The 18,211-nt window shown below is 33.6% G+C and overlaps 1 protein-coding gene across 1 annotated transcript in view; it reads left to right on the forward strand.

The window, feature by feature from the left end:
• DNAH8 (dynein axonemal heavy chain 8) overlaps positions 1-18,211 on the forward strand; it is a 137,220-nt gene that overhangs the window by 45,257 nt on the left and 73,752 nt on the right. The window contains 16 exon segments of the mRNA XM_037405841.1: positions 129-266; positions 2,910-3,150; positions 4,171-4,370; positions 4,750-4,903; positions 5,039-5,202; positions 5,349-5,451; positions 6,061-6,165; positions 6,440-6,601; positions 8,422-8,646; positions 9,761-9,933; positions 10,315-10,493; positions 12,430-12,617; positions 14,583-14,669; positions 14,764-14,871; positions 15,638-15,772; positions 16,389-16,550. Of these exon segments, the coding sequence (XP_037261738.1) occupies positions 129-266; positions 2,910-3,150; positions 4,171-4,370; positions 4,750-4,903; positions 5,039-5,202; positions 5,349-5,451; positions 6,061-6,165; positions 6,440-6,601; positions 8,422-8,646; positions 9,761-9,933; positions 10,315-10,493; positions 12,430-12,617; positions 14,583-14,669; positions 14,764-14,871; positions 15,638-15,772; positions 16,389-16,550 (2,524 nt within the window).

Consider the following 18,211-nt stretch of genomic DNA (forward strand, 5'->3'; position numbering starts at 1 on the left):
AACGTAATGTAATTGATCTACCTGAATTTTTTGTAGTAATATTGAATATGCCATCTATTTAACTATTGAGAGATATCCAAATAGCTGATCAAAATTGTTATTAAGATAATTTTTTATTTTCCCCACAGGAAAGAGTTAAGCTTGCTTCAGAAATTGTATGGATTATATGATACTGTAATAAACACTATCAATGGTTATTATGAGATACTGTGGACAGATTTAGACATTGAAAAAATTAATGCTGAACTTCTGGATTTTCAAAACAGGTATGTTCATAATATAATTTATAACTGATGTTAAATGCATTAAGATTTAGATGATTTCAGTAAAGCTTTTTTGATACCTTTAAATACAAAACTTCCATGGATAAGGTTTGTCATAAAGTAATAAGATTCTTCAGGGAAGAGTGGAGTAACACTATACTTGTAGTTAACCAGCTTTTAACCTGCAGTTTTGATAACTGAAGGGCATACGTTCAGTTGAAGAGTCAGTCTCCTTAGCTAAACCAACCAAGAGGTTAGGAGAGCTGAAAGTTTATTTGTAAAAGGTAAGTTCTTCAGTTTTTCAGCCAGGAGATTAGCCCATTGATTTTAAGTTCATTGGTTCTTAGGGTTCAGAAGTATTTTCAGACCTTTTAATTTAACCGTATTTTTAATTTTTTTTTTAAATTACATACATGAATTTAGGAAGAAATATAATACAGAAGACTAGAACAAAGATTATTTTACAACAGAATAACAGCAGCGAGTGCAATTGCCAGCTCTCCAGCTACCTATTAGAGTCCTGTTATAAGCTTGGCAAAGTCCATCCTGAAACAACTCTAGCTTTCTCGGCACTATCTTTGCACCCCCCATCCTCCTATTAGAACAACATTCTAGAAACTTCCATTATTAATTTCCAAAATAAAGGCATGGCTAATTGATGTACATTTTTATTTGTGCCAGTATTTGGTATTTTAGAGTATATCTATACTACAGTTACAGAGTGGTGCCAGCCTGTTATAGCACCTGTAAATCAATCTTAGATAATGTTAAAGCCTAATTTGTGTTCCAAATTATGTTGTGTTCAAACACCACGGAGTTCCATAAGAGCAATACATTGTATTAGTCTCTGAAATTGACATTTGTTTAGTGTAGTTCAACTAGAAGTGTATAACAGGGCAATTACTTTTGTAACTGCAGTGAAAAGCCTTCAATATAAATAGTTTGTTCTCAGGCCATTAAGTACTTATCCCACCTATTTACCCATTATTTCCTTCCATTCTCCATTTTGTCAATATATCTTACCTCTTGGTCTTACTTTGGCAGTTTTTCATGGCTTATCACACTAACGCATTCTGTAATTGAAAATAGTAGCATAACCTTCCTAAACTAGGGATAGAGGATCTGTAGTACAGAATGCGTGGGGTTTTTTTCGTTATTAGCTTCTAGTACGTGTTGTCAAGGTAGTCTAGTAAATACATGTTTTTCTGAAGGTTAACAGATCTATAAAATACGCCATTATAAGGCATAAAATTGGTAAGTGAAAAATTTTGATATTTTTGAAATTGCACTTTTGACAGAGTTGAAGATTGGGTCATAGATTTGCATTATTTCTGAAATTTTAAGTGGAAAACATTAAACAGAGACTAATAACTTTTCAAGGAAATACGTGCCAAAGAGTATTCTTTCCCAAATTTGAGGTTACATATGCTGACAGGATTTCAGGGATTAAGAGTCTCTCAAAGAAGCAAGACATTGACAGACATCTAATTGGCAGTATCTGGTCTTTGGGTAAAACAGTATCTTCTGGTTCACAAGAATCAGTAAGAATAAGAGGGCTCCCTGCTCTGGACCCTGCAGTGTCGTTCAAAGTCTGCCTCTTTGCTGTGCCAGATTCCTGTCCCAAATCACTGAACCTGACATTAATCTATCAGCTAGCTTCAACTCTCAAGGCAGATTTCTTACAAAATAACCTTAAGTACCTATGAGTTTTGTAAAAGTTAAAACTTCACGGTAGTCCAAACCCACACAAAATACTTTTCCCCCTCGGAGAAGGGCAGGCAGGTATTAAACATTGTTTGACAGCAACCAGGGACATAATCAGCATGACTGTACTGGCAACCACACAGCACTGACATAGTTCTAAACCAGACACAGGCTGCTGTATTGTACTCGCTACAGAAAAGATGAAATTACATCAGTGGGAGGTAGAGACGTAAGTGACAAAGGCTGCAAAACCAAGGGAAATGGGATTCAGGCTTTATTACTTTTTTTGCTAAGGATGTACTTTATCATTTACATTAAGACATTCCTGTGGTGGGTCAACTGCTTAATTCTTAGTGTGTAGGCTCTGTAAAAATGTGTTCAAAGAGGTGAATATTGACTTAAATATTTCGCTGGGGGGTTTTCCATGTTAAAAGTATAAAATTTTCATTTTCTTTTGGAATCGTTTCAAGACTACTAACAGAAGGTAGAGGGAGAAGGTGGTCATATCTTTCCAATTTTCACATCTGTCTGAAGTGTATGTTAGTATGTGCCACGTGTATTACTGGTATCGTAAATTGAAGTAAATATTATATTTGTACAAGGATCACTTATGTGAATTTTAACAATTTGGCTTGGGTTTTTGTCAATAGTATCTGTGATGATAAGCAACACATAAGCTATGTTTTCATGCAAAAAGCAATATTACTGTTTATTTACAAAGAATATATCAATGGTTAAAACTTAAATATTATGTGGTTTTAGTAGGGCATTTGCATTTTTTTCTAAAAAGGTAGACTAATTGACACAAATTGGAATTTTACATAGAAAATGTTGACTTATATAAGCTACTTCATATTTCCTCATCTATTTTTAAAATGTTTAAACGATTCTTATTTTGACAAAAGAGGCATTTACTACTGCATCAATTGAACTCAACTGCAGGTGCTGTAGATTACCTAAAGGACTCAAACACTGGCAAGCATTTTTAGATCTCAAGAAAAAAATTGATGATTTTAGGGAGTCTTGTAATTTGTTGGAAATTATGACCAACAAAGCAATGAAGCAAAGACACTGGAATCGTATTGCTGAAACAACAGGACATCAATTTGATATAAAATCTGATTCATTTTGCCTTCAAAACATCATGGAAGCACCAATTCTTAAACACAAAGATGATATTGAGGTAGGTACATACATCTTTTCCCCCTCCTTGTTTATTTTAAATTGTCAGCAAAAATAATATGGTTGCTTTTAAAATTATCACCTTTTAAAAAAAGTTTTAATTCCTTAAAGTCCCTGACTCTCAATCAGACTATGCTAGTTTAAAATAATTTATATTTTATTTAGAAGTTCTTATCCATATGAACAAAGAGGTAGCAGCTGAAATCTTTGGATTCTTATTTCTAGGTAATCTCTTCACATTCTTGCTGGCCCTATTTTCTATGATTTTCTTAGCCCTTTTTAAACAGGGAAAAAACCCAAAGAATACTTCAAATGATCATGGTCACCTAATTTTTGAACTCTGTAGTTGCTTTAAAAATTTGTAAATAAATCAGAAATTTTTGAGGAAGGGTCCATGTTTATTAATATTTAATATTAATGCTTTTCTAGATCTTTATACATACAACTTCATGAACCACACATCTTCAAAAGAATCCTCACATAACCTTAAAAAACTCTCAATGGAGTTTGCAAGTTTCATAGGGTAAATATGCATGCAAAAGCTAGTCTTATATTCGTAGTTGATTTATATGGAAGCATTCCAAGGTGATCCACTTAATTTTGAATTAAGCTCTGGTTTGAATACAATATTGTACTTGGTCACCTTTCCAACCTAAATTCTGTGATTCTATAAATAGAAATGGGATAAGAGTAAGAGTTCATCTGTTGATGAGCCTACATCACTATCCTAAACCTTGTAAAAAAGACAATTCAGAAATCTTGTTATGCAAAAATAACAAAATATGAAGCCTCAGAAATGGTATATCCATGCATTTCCAAATGTGCATTTTTCAGTTATATATACATGTAATTTGAGTGAGTAAAATTAGTACCGTGATCTCTGCATGTGTGACACATTTCTGTACTATTTTATAAAATTTAATATATTGTTTTAAAATACTCTATTACTAGATGTGTACTATAAGGAAAGATTTTATTCCTGAAGAATGGAGATTTTAAAAAAATGGTTCTTTCTTTGCAGGATATATGTCTATCTGCTACAAAGGAGAAAGATATAGAAGCCAAACTATCTCAAATAGCTGACATTTGGGAAAGCCAAATTCTGAGCTTTTCATCATTCAAAGGGAGAGGAGAGTTACTGTTAAAAGGAACTGAATCATCAGAAATTATAATGTTGATGGAGGACAGTTTAATGATTCTTGACTCTTTACTGACCAATAGGTACTTCTAAGTTGATTGTGTATGGTGTTTTCAGAAACACACTGAGATAGAAACTGTATTATTATTAGGCTAAATCAGTAGTAAATTTGAATGGAATATTATTTTTTAATGAAACAGAATGTTACAACGTCCAATGAAGCAGCTTCCCAGGTGGAAGGCTTTCATGTATCAGTAGCAAACTATTGTCTCAATATATTTGAATGTAATTGAGCTGGTAGAAACTTTCCATGAGATTCTTCTTGCTCTAAGTGAAACAAGTGTTGTTCAGTTGTGGGGGTTTTGTGGTGTTTTTTTTTTTTTACCATTTATTTATTTTATAATCTATCTTATAATAGCTTTATTTAGAATTAAATAATTTCTGCTTCTCATCCTTTTTTAGATACAATACACCATTTAAAAAGGAAATTCAGAGCTGGATTTGTAAGCTTAGCAGCTCTACAGACATAATTGAAAAATGGCTGGTTGTGCAGAATCTCTGGATTTATCTTGAAGCTGTTTTTGTAGGAGGAGATATCGCAAAACAGTTACCCCAGGTAAACTTTAAAATGCTTGCCTATTATTGTGTATTAAAGGGTATCTGTATAATAATCATTATATTATATATATAATAAAAATAATAATTCCAACAGATTATGTTGTGAAAATACTTATGTTTTTGCTATATATAGGAAGAAAAGCTTTTTCAGAATGTTGACAAATCATGGGTAAGAATAATGCAACGAGCTCGTGAAAGCCCAAATGTAATTAACTGCTGTGTCGGGGACGGGACTATGAAGCAGCTTCTCCCTTATTTACATGAACAGTTGGAAGTATGTCAGAAATCACTTGCAGGGTATGAATTGTTTGATTTTTAATGCATTTTTTGTTTCTAAGTAGTTTATATGAAATATTAATAGTATTTCAGTCTTACTTTCACTCTTATGTAGAAAAAAACAAAGAGCTGAAATATTCTAATAAAAATCTTGTTCAATTTTAAAGATACTTAGAGAAGAAAAGACTACTGTTTCCTAGATTCTTTTTTGTTTCTGATCCTGCCCTTCTTGAAATTCTTGGACAAGCAAGTGATTCTCATACAATTCAGGTACAACCTTAGTGATTATTTTTTTTCCCCCTGCTTATAACAAAATGTTAGAATATGGAGAAGCATTTAGTAAGTTAAAATTTAAACATTTTCTTCTTATAAACTTTGCTAGAGGTTTTTTTTTTGTTTGTTTTGTTTCTTGCTCTGTAGTCTTTAACAAAATATGAAATGGATATCTGTAATTAAAAAAAAAAAATCTTCAGAATTCAGAACCCTAGAATATGGTCCCATCAAGTGATTTGCTGGTGACTCTTCTCACAACTAAACTAACAGAAAGGACCCTGTGACAATTTCCTGCTTTGCATATTTAAAAATTAATCCAACTAGTCTGGGTTGTTCCTAGGGATTGATTGAGATAAGAGCATTGATATTACACAGTAGCTGATCTCTGCTCTGCTAGATCACCTTATGGAAACTGTAAAAAAACCCAACACCCTAGCAAATGGAGATAAAATTGTACACAACCATTTCTGTAATTATTACCTACAGATGGCCAAAAATTCATCTATAGGTTCAGATGAACCTTTGCAGGATAACCTAACTTGACTTTTTTTTTTTTTTTATAATGCTATGTATTTACAATGAATGGTTTCTGAATTATCCTTACAGCCACACCTGCCTTCCATATCTGACAATATAAATGAAGCGGACTTTCACCCAAAGGATTATGATCGCATACTGGCCGTCATATCAAGAGAAGGAGAAAAAATTCCAGTAATTCTCTGATTATTTTTTTTTTCCCAGAAATGTTGTTAATAGATAAATCATTCTATTATTGAACATAAAAGTATGCAATAAATTGTATTATTTTTAATTACAAATGAACAGTGTTGTGTCACAAAACTATAATAAATCTTCATTAAAAATTCCTAGTATGATTTATTGAAATTAAATCAGTAATTGTCTTGAATAGAAATGCAGCAAACATTCTTGAACAGTTTGGTAATTATGTTCTATTTTGTACCTTTTGCTTTTACTAATTTTTCAGTTGGATGCTCCAGTGATTGCAAAAGGACCAGTAGAGCTTTGGCTACAGGATTTATTGCATATGCAGCAGACTTCATTGCATGGCATAATTAGGGCAGCATATTACCAAATTAGTGACTCAGGATATCAGTTGCTGAATTTTCTTAATCAATTCCCAGCACAGGTGAGATTACAGGATGTGGATTTTTCTGTGCAGTCTGGATGGTGTGTGGGGGGAGGTGGGATGTAAAAAGCATATGGGAATGTCTATATGAGGAAGTTTTCATAGAGGAAACAAAGATAAGGATCTACTCAGTAAAAGTCAATCCTTAATGACTGCAATTTTGATATCCTATATATAGCATAACATTTTTCTTGTAATCTACTTTAAAATGACTTTTTTCTTCTCTTGGAGAATATGAAGTAGATCTTATATCTGCTATGATAGATATTGAACCCCTTTCAGATGCAAATAAAATTTTATGCATACAATGATTTCTCTTTCATAGTTTAAGATTGCAAGAACTACAGTTATGATTATTTATGTCCTAATTTACAAGACTTACCTTATAGTTCATATATTTGTCACTCCTGATAATGCAGTCCTAGTAGAAGCCTACCTTGAAGAATTCTAGTTTGCCTACAGACTCAATCATACTGATAATGTATGTTTCACTAACAAGTAATAAATTGTTTCCCATCCTGTACAAATTCTGACTCTCTAATTTTCTAATCTGTACAGTGCCAGGTGTTATTCTTTTAACAGAAATTCTGCAAATACTAAAACTGGCCAATACAATCTTAAAGCTATATTTATGATGTAATTATGTATTATCTCAGCAGTGTTTATTTTTAAAAATCTCTTACTTTTCCTTTAACAGATAAGGACTCTGTCTTGTCTGCATGTCAGACATTTTGAAGTGGCTTTATTACCATCTGCAAAGATCTTCTTTCCCATGTCCTGCTAATCCAAATGTTTTCTGTGCAATTATTTGGGGTGGGGGTTGGGGGTGAACTAGAAAATGGTCTTTGGCACAGAAATCTAAAGTACAGAGAAAGAAAATCTGTGTTATAGGACAGAGAAAGAATTGGGCAAAATACTGACAAATATTTGAAATATTTTCTTCAAACTGCTTTTTTCTTGTCTCTTTTGTTATTAGGTTGAATGAAAGAGTGACATTCAAAGATTTTTATTTTTTTCCTCTGCTAATTGGTCACTCTAAGATAATTTTTTAAATTTTGTTTAGATTCTGATGATGATGGCCTAATGGTTCTAAAATGGGGGGATATTTCCTGCTACAGTCTCTAACCATGAACTCATTACAGGTATAGGGAGTCAGAAATGTAAAAAGAGTGGTTAAGTCAAATTTTTAGGTCTTGGCAGTTTGTGTATATAGAAATGTGGCAAAAAATGGTATTGGTACGTTTGTCATGGATATGCCTGATCATCAAAATGATCTGAGGCAGTAGTTTACACACAACATCCTGTAACTCTAGATATATTTGGAAGCAAAATAACTTGTACTTCAGTGTGCTCTAGGCTGTACTTCAGTTGTGACAGCATGTTTGAAAGATAGCGATCCCTCCCATATTCAGTAGGAATGCACAGGAATTTTTTTTAATGTTCTTCAATTAGCTACAAAATTGGCAATGAGAAATTTTCAGGACTTCTCCCCACACTTCAAGACCTATTTACGTTTGCGATACTGGAGTACACTAAGGGACTGTAAGTGAATCTGAGACTCATCCGTAATCTGTGTGTATCTCACTATGTGACAAATTTTCATAAAAGCTTTTAAATGTTTTCTCAGGAGTTTCCAGTACCACAGCAGAGCCAATTAACTCAGGCACAATATCCTGTTGAGAGAGCATCGTGCCGGATGTAGTGATAATTTGGGAGTCTCTTCACTATAATTTATTGTCCCTGTTACACCTAAGACTTCTATAATAAGGATAGTGTTCAAAAAGTGTTTTGTATTTTTTTTTCACATATTAAATTTGTAGGTTGGATTACTGGGAATTCAAATATTGTGGACACATGATTCAGAAGAAGCTCTACAGAATGCTAAAGAGGACAGAAAAATCATGCGAATAACCAGTGGGAGATTTCTGGAGATTCTGAATATGTTGATTAAGCAGACCACACGTGATCTTTCCAAGTTTGACAGAGTGAAATTTGAAACGCTTATTACAATTCATGTGCATCAGTGTGATATATTTGATTGTTTGGTAAAGTATATATTTTGATTTCTGGCAAATGCATTTTCTGTCATAATAATTTTTCTTACATGTGGTAGCTACAGTTACATGTGTATGTGTGTGTTTGTAAGACAGATATGTCCATAATCTCAACATAATAAAAATAGCACATAATTGCTTACACTAGAAAAAAACCCATCAGTTCTACCATCTCAATATTTGCTCCATTTTTTTACACTTTTCTTAGAATATTTTAATTTTCCACTTCCTCCTGCAAAACTATTTTGATAGACAAAAATGTTCCAATGTGTCCTTCATTTGAAAAAACTGTTGTATTACTCTTACTTGCATAACTAAACAAGTTGAGTTGGCTGCGGGTCTTGTAGCTTTATTATCATAGATAATTTCCTCATAGGTTGTTACAGAATCTTAGTAGTTGGTACTAGGCTGGACTTTAGCTCCGCCTATTCCAGAGTTAGAGCAATGATGGCAATATCTTCCATATCTATTGGTTTCTTCTTTCTGTCTCCCCTACACCTTCAGAGAGCAGGCTACTGGGATTTCTCTTTCTGGTTCCTAAGGAGAATACATAGAAGACAACAAAAACCCCTACTGAAATCAACAGATAACGCCAATCCTACTTCAGCTTTTTAGATTGTGCTAAATTGTTTATGTTCCATTATTCATTGAGGAATGTCATCCCTCAACACTACATCTCTCACGTATTTTTACTGCTGACACCAGCTTATTAGATCCTACATAATTTGCATTCGATGCATCAGTCAGATCCTTCCTTCATCATGCCTTTTGTCCTAATGTGTTTGGCAGATTCAGCAGTGTTTGCTAATTTCACTTGGAATGTGAGCTGCACTACCAAAGCAATTTAATATTTATTTAACACAGGTGTTGTAAAAATCAGGTTAAGTGATCAGGAAATTTTTTAATATCAGTTTAGCATACATCTAAACATATGTGATGCTTATATGTATTTCAGTTTACTTGCAGAAGCTTTACTTACAACTTACTACAGGAACTTTAACCTGAGTAATCACTCATTATTCTCATACAAATAGGCATTTTATCACAGTTATCAAAGACAATAAAAGTTGATGCTCAGTTATACACTTATTTACTTGCTTTTAAGGTAAAAATGCACATTGAATCACCGACTGATTTTGAATGGTTAAAGCAGTCTAGATTCTACTTTAAAGAGGATTTCGATCAAGTTTCGGTATCCATTACAGATGTTGATTTTGTCTACCAAAATGAATTTCTTGGTTGCACTGATCGTCTGGTTATAACACCTCTTACAGACAGGTTAGAAAAACCAATTATACATAATGAATACTTTTAATAGATGGTACATTCTGAATTAAGTCCTGTGTGGGCTAGGTCATTCATGAAAATCTTCTCATACATTAATTTTTTAATTTGTCTAATATTCACAGTTTTTAACACACTAGAGTAACAAAAGATAAAAGTTTTTGCTTGTATAAGTAAAGTTTAAATGCTGTGTTTTGTGACTTTTACCACTGTGAACCTCCTGCACTCACAGAAATCAATGGAACTGCTTTATGAAGGAGTAATGTTTCAACATAAGAGTTACAGAATCTATCGCATAACTCATTGTTATCTTATATATATTACACATGTATCTTTCATATGATTTAATAAATTAATATGAATTAACATTTATAGGTGCTATATAACTTTGGCGCAGGCTTTGGGAATGAACATGGGAGGAGCTCCAGCAGGACCAGCTGGAACTGGTAAAACAGAAACGACGAAAGACATGGGAAAGGCTCTGGGAAAATATGTAGTTGTCTTTAACTGCTCTGATCAGATGGACTTCAGAGGTCTGGGTAGAATTTTCAAAGGTAAGACTTCTTCATGCAGGATAAGAGAGACCTCCACAGCTGCAGTTAGGGCAGGTTGCTCAGGACCTTGTTGATGTTAGGTTTTGAGTATCTCCAGGGATGGACATTCCACAACACCTCTGAGCCCCTATGCAAGTGTTTGACCATCCTCATAGTACATTTTTTTTATACTTTCATTGACTTGGAATTTCCCACATTGAAACCTCTGTCCATTCTCTCCTCTTCTTCCACTGCACCTCTGAGAAGACCCTGGCCTTCTCAGTGCCTCCTGTTAGCTAGTTGTGAACAGTAATAAGCTTTCCCCTTAGCTTTCTCTTCAGGCTCAACAAATCGTGTTTCCTCAGCCTCTCCCTCTGTGTCGTGTCCTCCAGCCACTGACCATCATGGCAGCTGTCTGTGGGACTCATGCAAGTATATAAATGTCTATTTGTAAGCCCCAAACCAAACACAGTACTCCAGGTGCTATCTCACAAGTGCAGAGTAGAGGCAAGCAATCATTTTCCTCAACCTGCTGGCTACACTCTTGTCCAATCTGCAGCTGGCTTCCTTTGATATAAGGGCATAATTCTGATTCATGCTGAATTAGTTGTTAAGCAGGACACCAGGTCATTTTTTACAAAACTGCTTTGTAGTCAGTCACCACCAAGTCAGTACTGCTGCGTTGAGTTATTCTGTTCCAGATGAAGGTCCTGAAGTTCATAAGGTTTCTGTCAGCTCATTTTTCAAATTTATGGTATTGCATGTACTGAGAAGCAAGGAGTGAAACTACTAATTTTAATTTGTTGTGTTTGGGGTTTTTTTGTTTGTTTGTTTGGGGTTTTTTGTAGCAAGCAAGTAATTATGGCATAAAAGTGCCTAAAGCTGTGGGTTTTAAATGTAATTACCCCTTTGAAATTAAAGCTATTCATATTTTTAAAAGATCTTGGAGTACATGACAGAATCCCGCTAAAATTACTTAGTCTTCACTGCATAACAATAACATGCCCTAAATTAATTGTATAAATTTTTACTTTTAAATAGCTGTCTTCCAGTATGCATGAAAGAAAAGCACTGCATACTGGTACTTTAGTATTATTTGGAAAAGAATGCTGCTACAAATTTTCTCATAAAGTGTTGCTAAAGGTACAACAATTCTCTTGTTACTTTTCCAAACTGAAATTAGGCAACTGTGAAATTATTCCTTCATGAAAATGTTATTGTTATCAATATAGTGTTTCTAGATTTCTCTTCCCATTTCATTTTCTTTCTCTGTTGTCCTCTTTTTTCATTCATAGACAAGTTCACACAGAGCATTGTCCACACTTTCTATGTTGTTATGTCCTATACCATTACATGAAAAACTTGCATTTTAGTGTGGACTTCAAATGGTAATGCTTAGACATAGAGATATATGCTTGAAGATTAATATTTTCTACCTTGTGAGATTCAGTTTTATTTAAACCTCTAGCTAGTGAAAAAATAATCATAATTTTAGCCTTTATGATTTATAAGAGGGAAGTAAAAGGTATTGTGAAGGCTGGAAGACCCAAATGAAAATAAAAAGTGATTTTTTTTGTTGTAACATTTGGGGCCAGTATTTTGTACTCTGCACATATTTTTATTTTTTTAGACTAACAGCTTTTTGTAAATAATTGAATTGTCATTTTAAAATAAAATAGTACAATCACAGGAAGATCTGGACAAAAGATCTGCCAAATGCCCCAAGACATCCACAGATTTTTTCTGATTCACTTTTAAGCAATTTGTATACATCAGCAAGTATTGATTCAGATTGATATTGAAATAGTCAGTTAGGTTGGGTGAAGATAGGCCTTGGCCACAGGGCAATAAATAAAAATAATCTTATTTAATTATTTGAGGCAAAAGTAATCTAATTCAGATATCTCAAATATGCATGAAGAACAACAGATAATGAATTTTTCTGTCCTTGTTTTAGGTCTTGCACAGTCTGGATCTTGGGGATGTTTTGATGAATTCAACCGAATTGAGTTGCCTGTCTTGTCAGTAGCAGCACAACAAATCCACATTATTTTAGCAGCAAGAAAAGAAAGGAAAAGGCAGTTCATTTTTTCTGATGGAGACTGTGTAGATTTAAATCCTGAGTTTGGCGTTTTCCTAACAATGGTAAATCTAGTAATAATTCTAGAGAAGTGACAAATTATGCTATTAATTAAACAGTTAAATGGCAAGGTGAAAATAACTGATTTTATTAAGTGATGCTGTTGCTATAGAATTAGACTGAACTACTGGAACACATAAATAATCTGAATATTCATGAATTGCACGTCTTCATTTTTACTTTAAGATTATTGAAAAGGTTCATGACTATGTCCCTTTATTACTGTATTGCAATTCATTGAGTAAGAGTTTGACCAAACCTTGAGAATTCTCTGTGCTCACTAAGAGAACTGAAACACTAATATACTTTAATTACTACGTTAGCTTGAAATGCCTTGACAGTATTAGTGAAGAAGATACTGTAGGAAAAACAAAAGAACATTCACTTCCAGCAGGAGATACAGGAAAGATATTTTTCAGTGACATATTTCATATCTAATGGGTGCTTTAAATGGATTTATGAAAAGAATTCTTTAAGCCGATTTACAGCAGACATGCATGATTCTGGAATAAACCACCCTCCTTGTATTGTGGTGACAACAGGTCTTTTCAAAACCCGTGCAAAAAAAGTTATCAGATCCTTTGATTGGTGGTTACAGGATGTGTCTAAACTGGTAACTACAATGCTGCATGTCCACGTTTGTTCTTCTGTGGCAAAAGGGGCACATTCTGTTCTGTGCATCAATACTGGAATCAGTGCAGGCATTATGACAAAACCATGTTTCTTATATCATGAAGTTTTTATGGGTATTATGAGATACATTGTTCCCTGTCTTATAATGATTATTTGTTAAAAAGAACTGCAGCATATATAGATCAAAGTTAGGTCCCACAGCTGAATGGATAATCTGCGCAAAAAAGATATGCAAGGTAACACCTATAATTTTACACGAGTTACCATTACCCAAAGGAGAAACACAAACTCCTGGATTTAGAATATTAACTTTCTGAGCATGCTGCCTTGTTCCCATAGGGTTCCTGAGGCTTCATAGCACTAGTTCCTGTAATCTCATGGGCAGGGAATTTTATAGTGTGTGTTTCCTAATGCCAAGGCAGAAGGCAGTCCAAGATGACTTTATGGGAAATTAAAATCTTCATCGGCATGTTTGAGTGCAGAGTAGTAGCAGAGGAGGTCATAAATATATTTTGAGTGCTTCTCATTTTGTAAATGTCACCTGTGTGATGTCAGAGTTATCCCTCATGTTGGCAACAAGTTTCTGGAAATCTTCAATTAGTCAGACTTTCTTGGGCATTAAAATTTTATTTCATATGATTTTGATGTAAAGTTTTATGTTTAAATTTTGTTGACTCTTATTTTTACTGTGTCATTGCAACATATTTTTGGGTGTTCTTCAGCCACTATTAAAACCAGTTCTGTTAATAAAAGGGAATTACAATTTCTTACTATGATTCTTACTTCAGCGGCTAGGATTCACTCATAAACTATTGAACATTCAGTGAGATTTTGTACTTTAAGGCTAGCCTTTCAGGCACAAGAAATAGAGAAGGGCATCCTAATTTTCTTCACCACAGGCTGCTTGTTATCTCTCTTTTTTAAAAAAAATAATATTATTTTGGGTCTTGCTAGACACTGGATTTTTAATATGTTAAAACCCCTCCCTATTCTGCAATATAATAATGAAAACTTTGTTCATTATTTGTTTCATTATAATAATGAAAACTTTGGGAATACACTAAAAGAAATCCACCAACTAGATTGTATTCCATGAAATCTTAACTTTCTGATTTTTGGCTTGTTATGATAAAAAAAATTAGCTATTAGTCTGGTAATTATGCAATGGTTACTAATTCTTAGTTATGGTTGATGGGTTTTCTTTACATTTTAATCATAAGTAGACAAGAGTTCTAACTCTGAACAGATCTAGGTATTTATGCATAAATCTGTCGAACAATAAAAAGTATGTTATTTTGACTGTTATAAATAATAATGCATTCTGTTTTCTTATATAGAATCCTGGATATGCTGGACGTCAAGAACTACCAGAAAATCTCAAAATTCAGTTTAGAACTGTTGCAATGATGGTTCCAGATAAACAGGTACAGTTTCTGAATGAATTAAAAGAAAAGTATTTTACTTTGCTTACCAATCTTTAGAAAAACTAATGGAATTTCTAAAAAAATTGTATTTCAGATAATTATAAGAGTTAAGCTTGCAAGTTACGGATTTAGTCATAATGTGATCTTGTCTCAGAAGTTCTTTGTTCTTTATAAACTTTGTGAGGAGCAGCTCTCTAAGCAGGTAGTGTTATGTATTCCCTTCCTCTTTGTCTTTATATTTACGTAATACAACCCCTTAGGTTTTGGGTTTGCAGATTGTTTTTGAAGTATCACTTTTATGCTTTTTACAAAATATTGAAGTAGCTTAGATATAATTCAAACAAGTATTTGTCTAAAATTTTTGAAAAAATATCCATGTTAATTCACATATATGTAGTCACATACATGCATTTGTCTGTTAAACAATGATAGTTTGTAGTTGCAAGTGCATGAGGCTCTCTACCTGAACATGGCAGCCAAGTGAAAATTGAGCTGGTGATGTAAGAATTATCCAGGGCTGGAGAAAGTAGTTGGAAGTTGGAAACCACAGGGGTAACATCTTAAGTTTGATTTAAGTTGCCCTTCTTCCCATAGCACTGCTTTGATCTGAAGTCTTGACTTTAAACTGCCTTATTTGGTAAGACCCAACCTGGAATGAAACTGTTATTTTTTTAGAATCCTGCTATACAGAGCTACAAAATAATTGCTATATGGCATTATAAATGTTCAAGTAAATTAAATTTAAATTAGAAAAGAAAAAAACCTCCTCCCCCTTTCCTGAAAATGAGCTGTTTATTCTTCATTTATTATAATAGAATAATTCCTAAACAACAGCAACAATTCCTATTTTAGCTACCTTTTCCAGGCAGGCCAACTTTACTATACAATATGCAAATAAGGTTTGATGTACTTATGAAATAAATCTGGAGAACTTGTCACTGATGCATAAGCCTTTTCCCACTCTTTAGGTACATTATGATTTTGGTCTGAGGAATATCCTTTCAGTACTGAGGACTCTTGGATCTCAGAAGAGGGCCAGGCCAAATGAAAGTGAATCAAGCATTGTTATGAGAGGGATAAGAGATATGAATCTTTCTAAGCTGGTAAGAATCTAATTTTAGCACCACGTAGAGGCAAGTCTACTAGTTATTTCATGGGGTTTTGTAGAAGATTATGAAAAAACTCAAACATCCTTTTCTTTAAAATTGAAACATAATAATCATCATGTTATCATTAAATAGCAATGAGAGTTTATTAGACTTGCAAACAGTGCTCAAGGTGAAAAGGTTCAAGTAGGTTAATAGTGGCCTACTGTACTGACTTGTGCACAGACTGATTACTGTACTGTAAGTAATCTGAACAATTTGAGTGTCCACTAAATTAAACTTTTAAAGGTTTCTTTCCAGACAGGATGTTCTTTCCAATATATGCTGCAAGTGTTTTACAAATAGATTTAAAAAATAGATTCCAGTGTCTACTCTGTGGGAAATTTCTTTCAGTTTTGAATTTATTTCTCACATGGCATATGGATGACATTTTAAAAATGCTGTTTTTGTAGTGAGCTGTCCTGTTTGCTGGTTGTGTTTATGAACATAAGTGCCTGTATTTAGAATATATATTCTTAATTTTTGCTATTTTAAAATAGAGATTAATTTTTATTTGAGAACATCCTTTGGATAACCATGCTTTAAGTACTTAGTAACTTTTTTTTGGTTTCAGATAGATGAAGATGAGCCTTTGTTTCTCAGTCTTATCAATGATCTCTTTCCGGGGTTACAGTTGGATGGCAGTACTTACACTGAGCTTCAGGCTGCAGTAGCTAATCAGGTTGAAGAGGCAGGATTGATTAACCATCCATCATGGAATCTTAAGCTTGTTCAGGTAAAACATTTTTTTCTAAAACGTTTTTAACAAATAGGAGTCAGAACACCATGTTAGTAGTTAAACCATTGTCTCACTCAATGACCTGTGCTTCTAATATGGGAAAAATCAAAGGTTGTGTGTACACCACACTAAGGAAGACCAATCCAAGGGACTTGTGGATTTATTTCTTTAAATTATGCAGAAGAAGAAGAAAAAAAAAAGTTAAAACATGCTATTAACTTAGTCTTTCCAGATATGGTAGTGCATCTAAGTTATCTGAATGAAGCAGCAAGGCACCTACGTGGATCTCTAACGTGAGTTTCATAGCCTAGAGTAGGGATAGTAGGGCATAAGAAAGATTGGGAGGCATTTTGAAGGCCAAAGCTGTAAATAGAGTGAGAAGAAACATAGCCAGGGCACAACTCCTGCTGAGTAGGAGGAGAGAGCTAAAAGACTTTTATAAGGGCAAAGAAAAATGTAAGAGGTATGTATTTCTGACTTAAATATGTTTCTGTAATGGAGAAGAGTCTTCATCATGAGTTTGAGTGGACATTGCAATAAACAAAGTTTTTTTTCATGTGAGTTTTGAGAACCTATACACTGATCAGGTAATGATCCAGCTTACCTGTACTAAATTGAAAGAGTTAAAGTATAAGGACGCATACACCATATATGTCTTAGCATATGCTGTGACAAACTTATGGAAACCTATAACAAGGTTAAGCATGACAAGTGAACATACATGTAGGTAATATGAAAGAACCAAAAATAGTGTCAGTAACAGGAGTGACACTGTCATGCACAGGGAACTGTTTCTCTCAAGGACATGCATGACTGAGAGATTAAAGCTATAAAGAGATTTAGAGGCTTTCTGGACTACAAAGGATGTAAACAAGCCCAGCTGCTGTAAATTTGTATCCGTAATGTTCAAAGCAAGTATCCTTCTGAAGTGCATTAACCAACCTCAATATTGTAGAAAGATCTCACCCAGGTGGATTTATGTATCCCTTTGTTATCTGCATGTAAAAGTTTTAGTAAAAACGAGTAAGAAAATACATGGAACCTGAGTGAGAGACTGTAGCAAAAAGTTGTTGCAAACAACGTTGTTTACATAAAGCAAAAAGTTGCTTATTTTTGACATGAAAAACACTTGGTTATTGGCACTTGAGGGATACTGAAATAGACCTTGTGCACTGGCAGTTTGCTAGGAGCGTAGTGTGTTTTTTTTTACCTTATGTTGCAAGCTTTTTAGACCTGGGGTGTGTTCTGATTGTAAAGCAAAAAAGAAAAAATGGTTAAGGTGTTGCAAGAAATTCTTTTGATTTCAGCATATTTGTAAAACATTATGTTTAGTAAACTAATGATTTGATGACTGAACTGTAATTTGGGTTTATGATAATTTGTGTTTAGTGTGGGATCATCTTTATGATGTGTTGTTGATTAATGAATATGTATTTATTTAATTTGAAGGAAAAAAGATGCTTAAATGGCTTTCTGGACATGTACTCTGACATAACATTTAAATGGCTGACAGCTGTATTTCTGACATGCAATCATGTTTGAAACTAACTGAATTTATTATTAAAGACAGTTAACTCATGTTCTGATGAGCTTTATGCCAACACATTTCCCTATACACAACCTTCTTAAAAAAAAAACAAACATTCAAATGCAGCAGA

The sequence above is a fragment of the Falco rusticolus genome, chromosome 12, assembly GCF_015220075.1.
Source record: "Falco rusticolus isolate bFalRus1 chromosome 12, bFalRus1.pri, whole genome shotgun sequence".
Taxonomy (NCBI): Eukaryota; Metazoa; Chordata; class Aves; order Falconiformes; family Falconidae; genus Falco; species Falco rusticolus.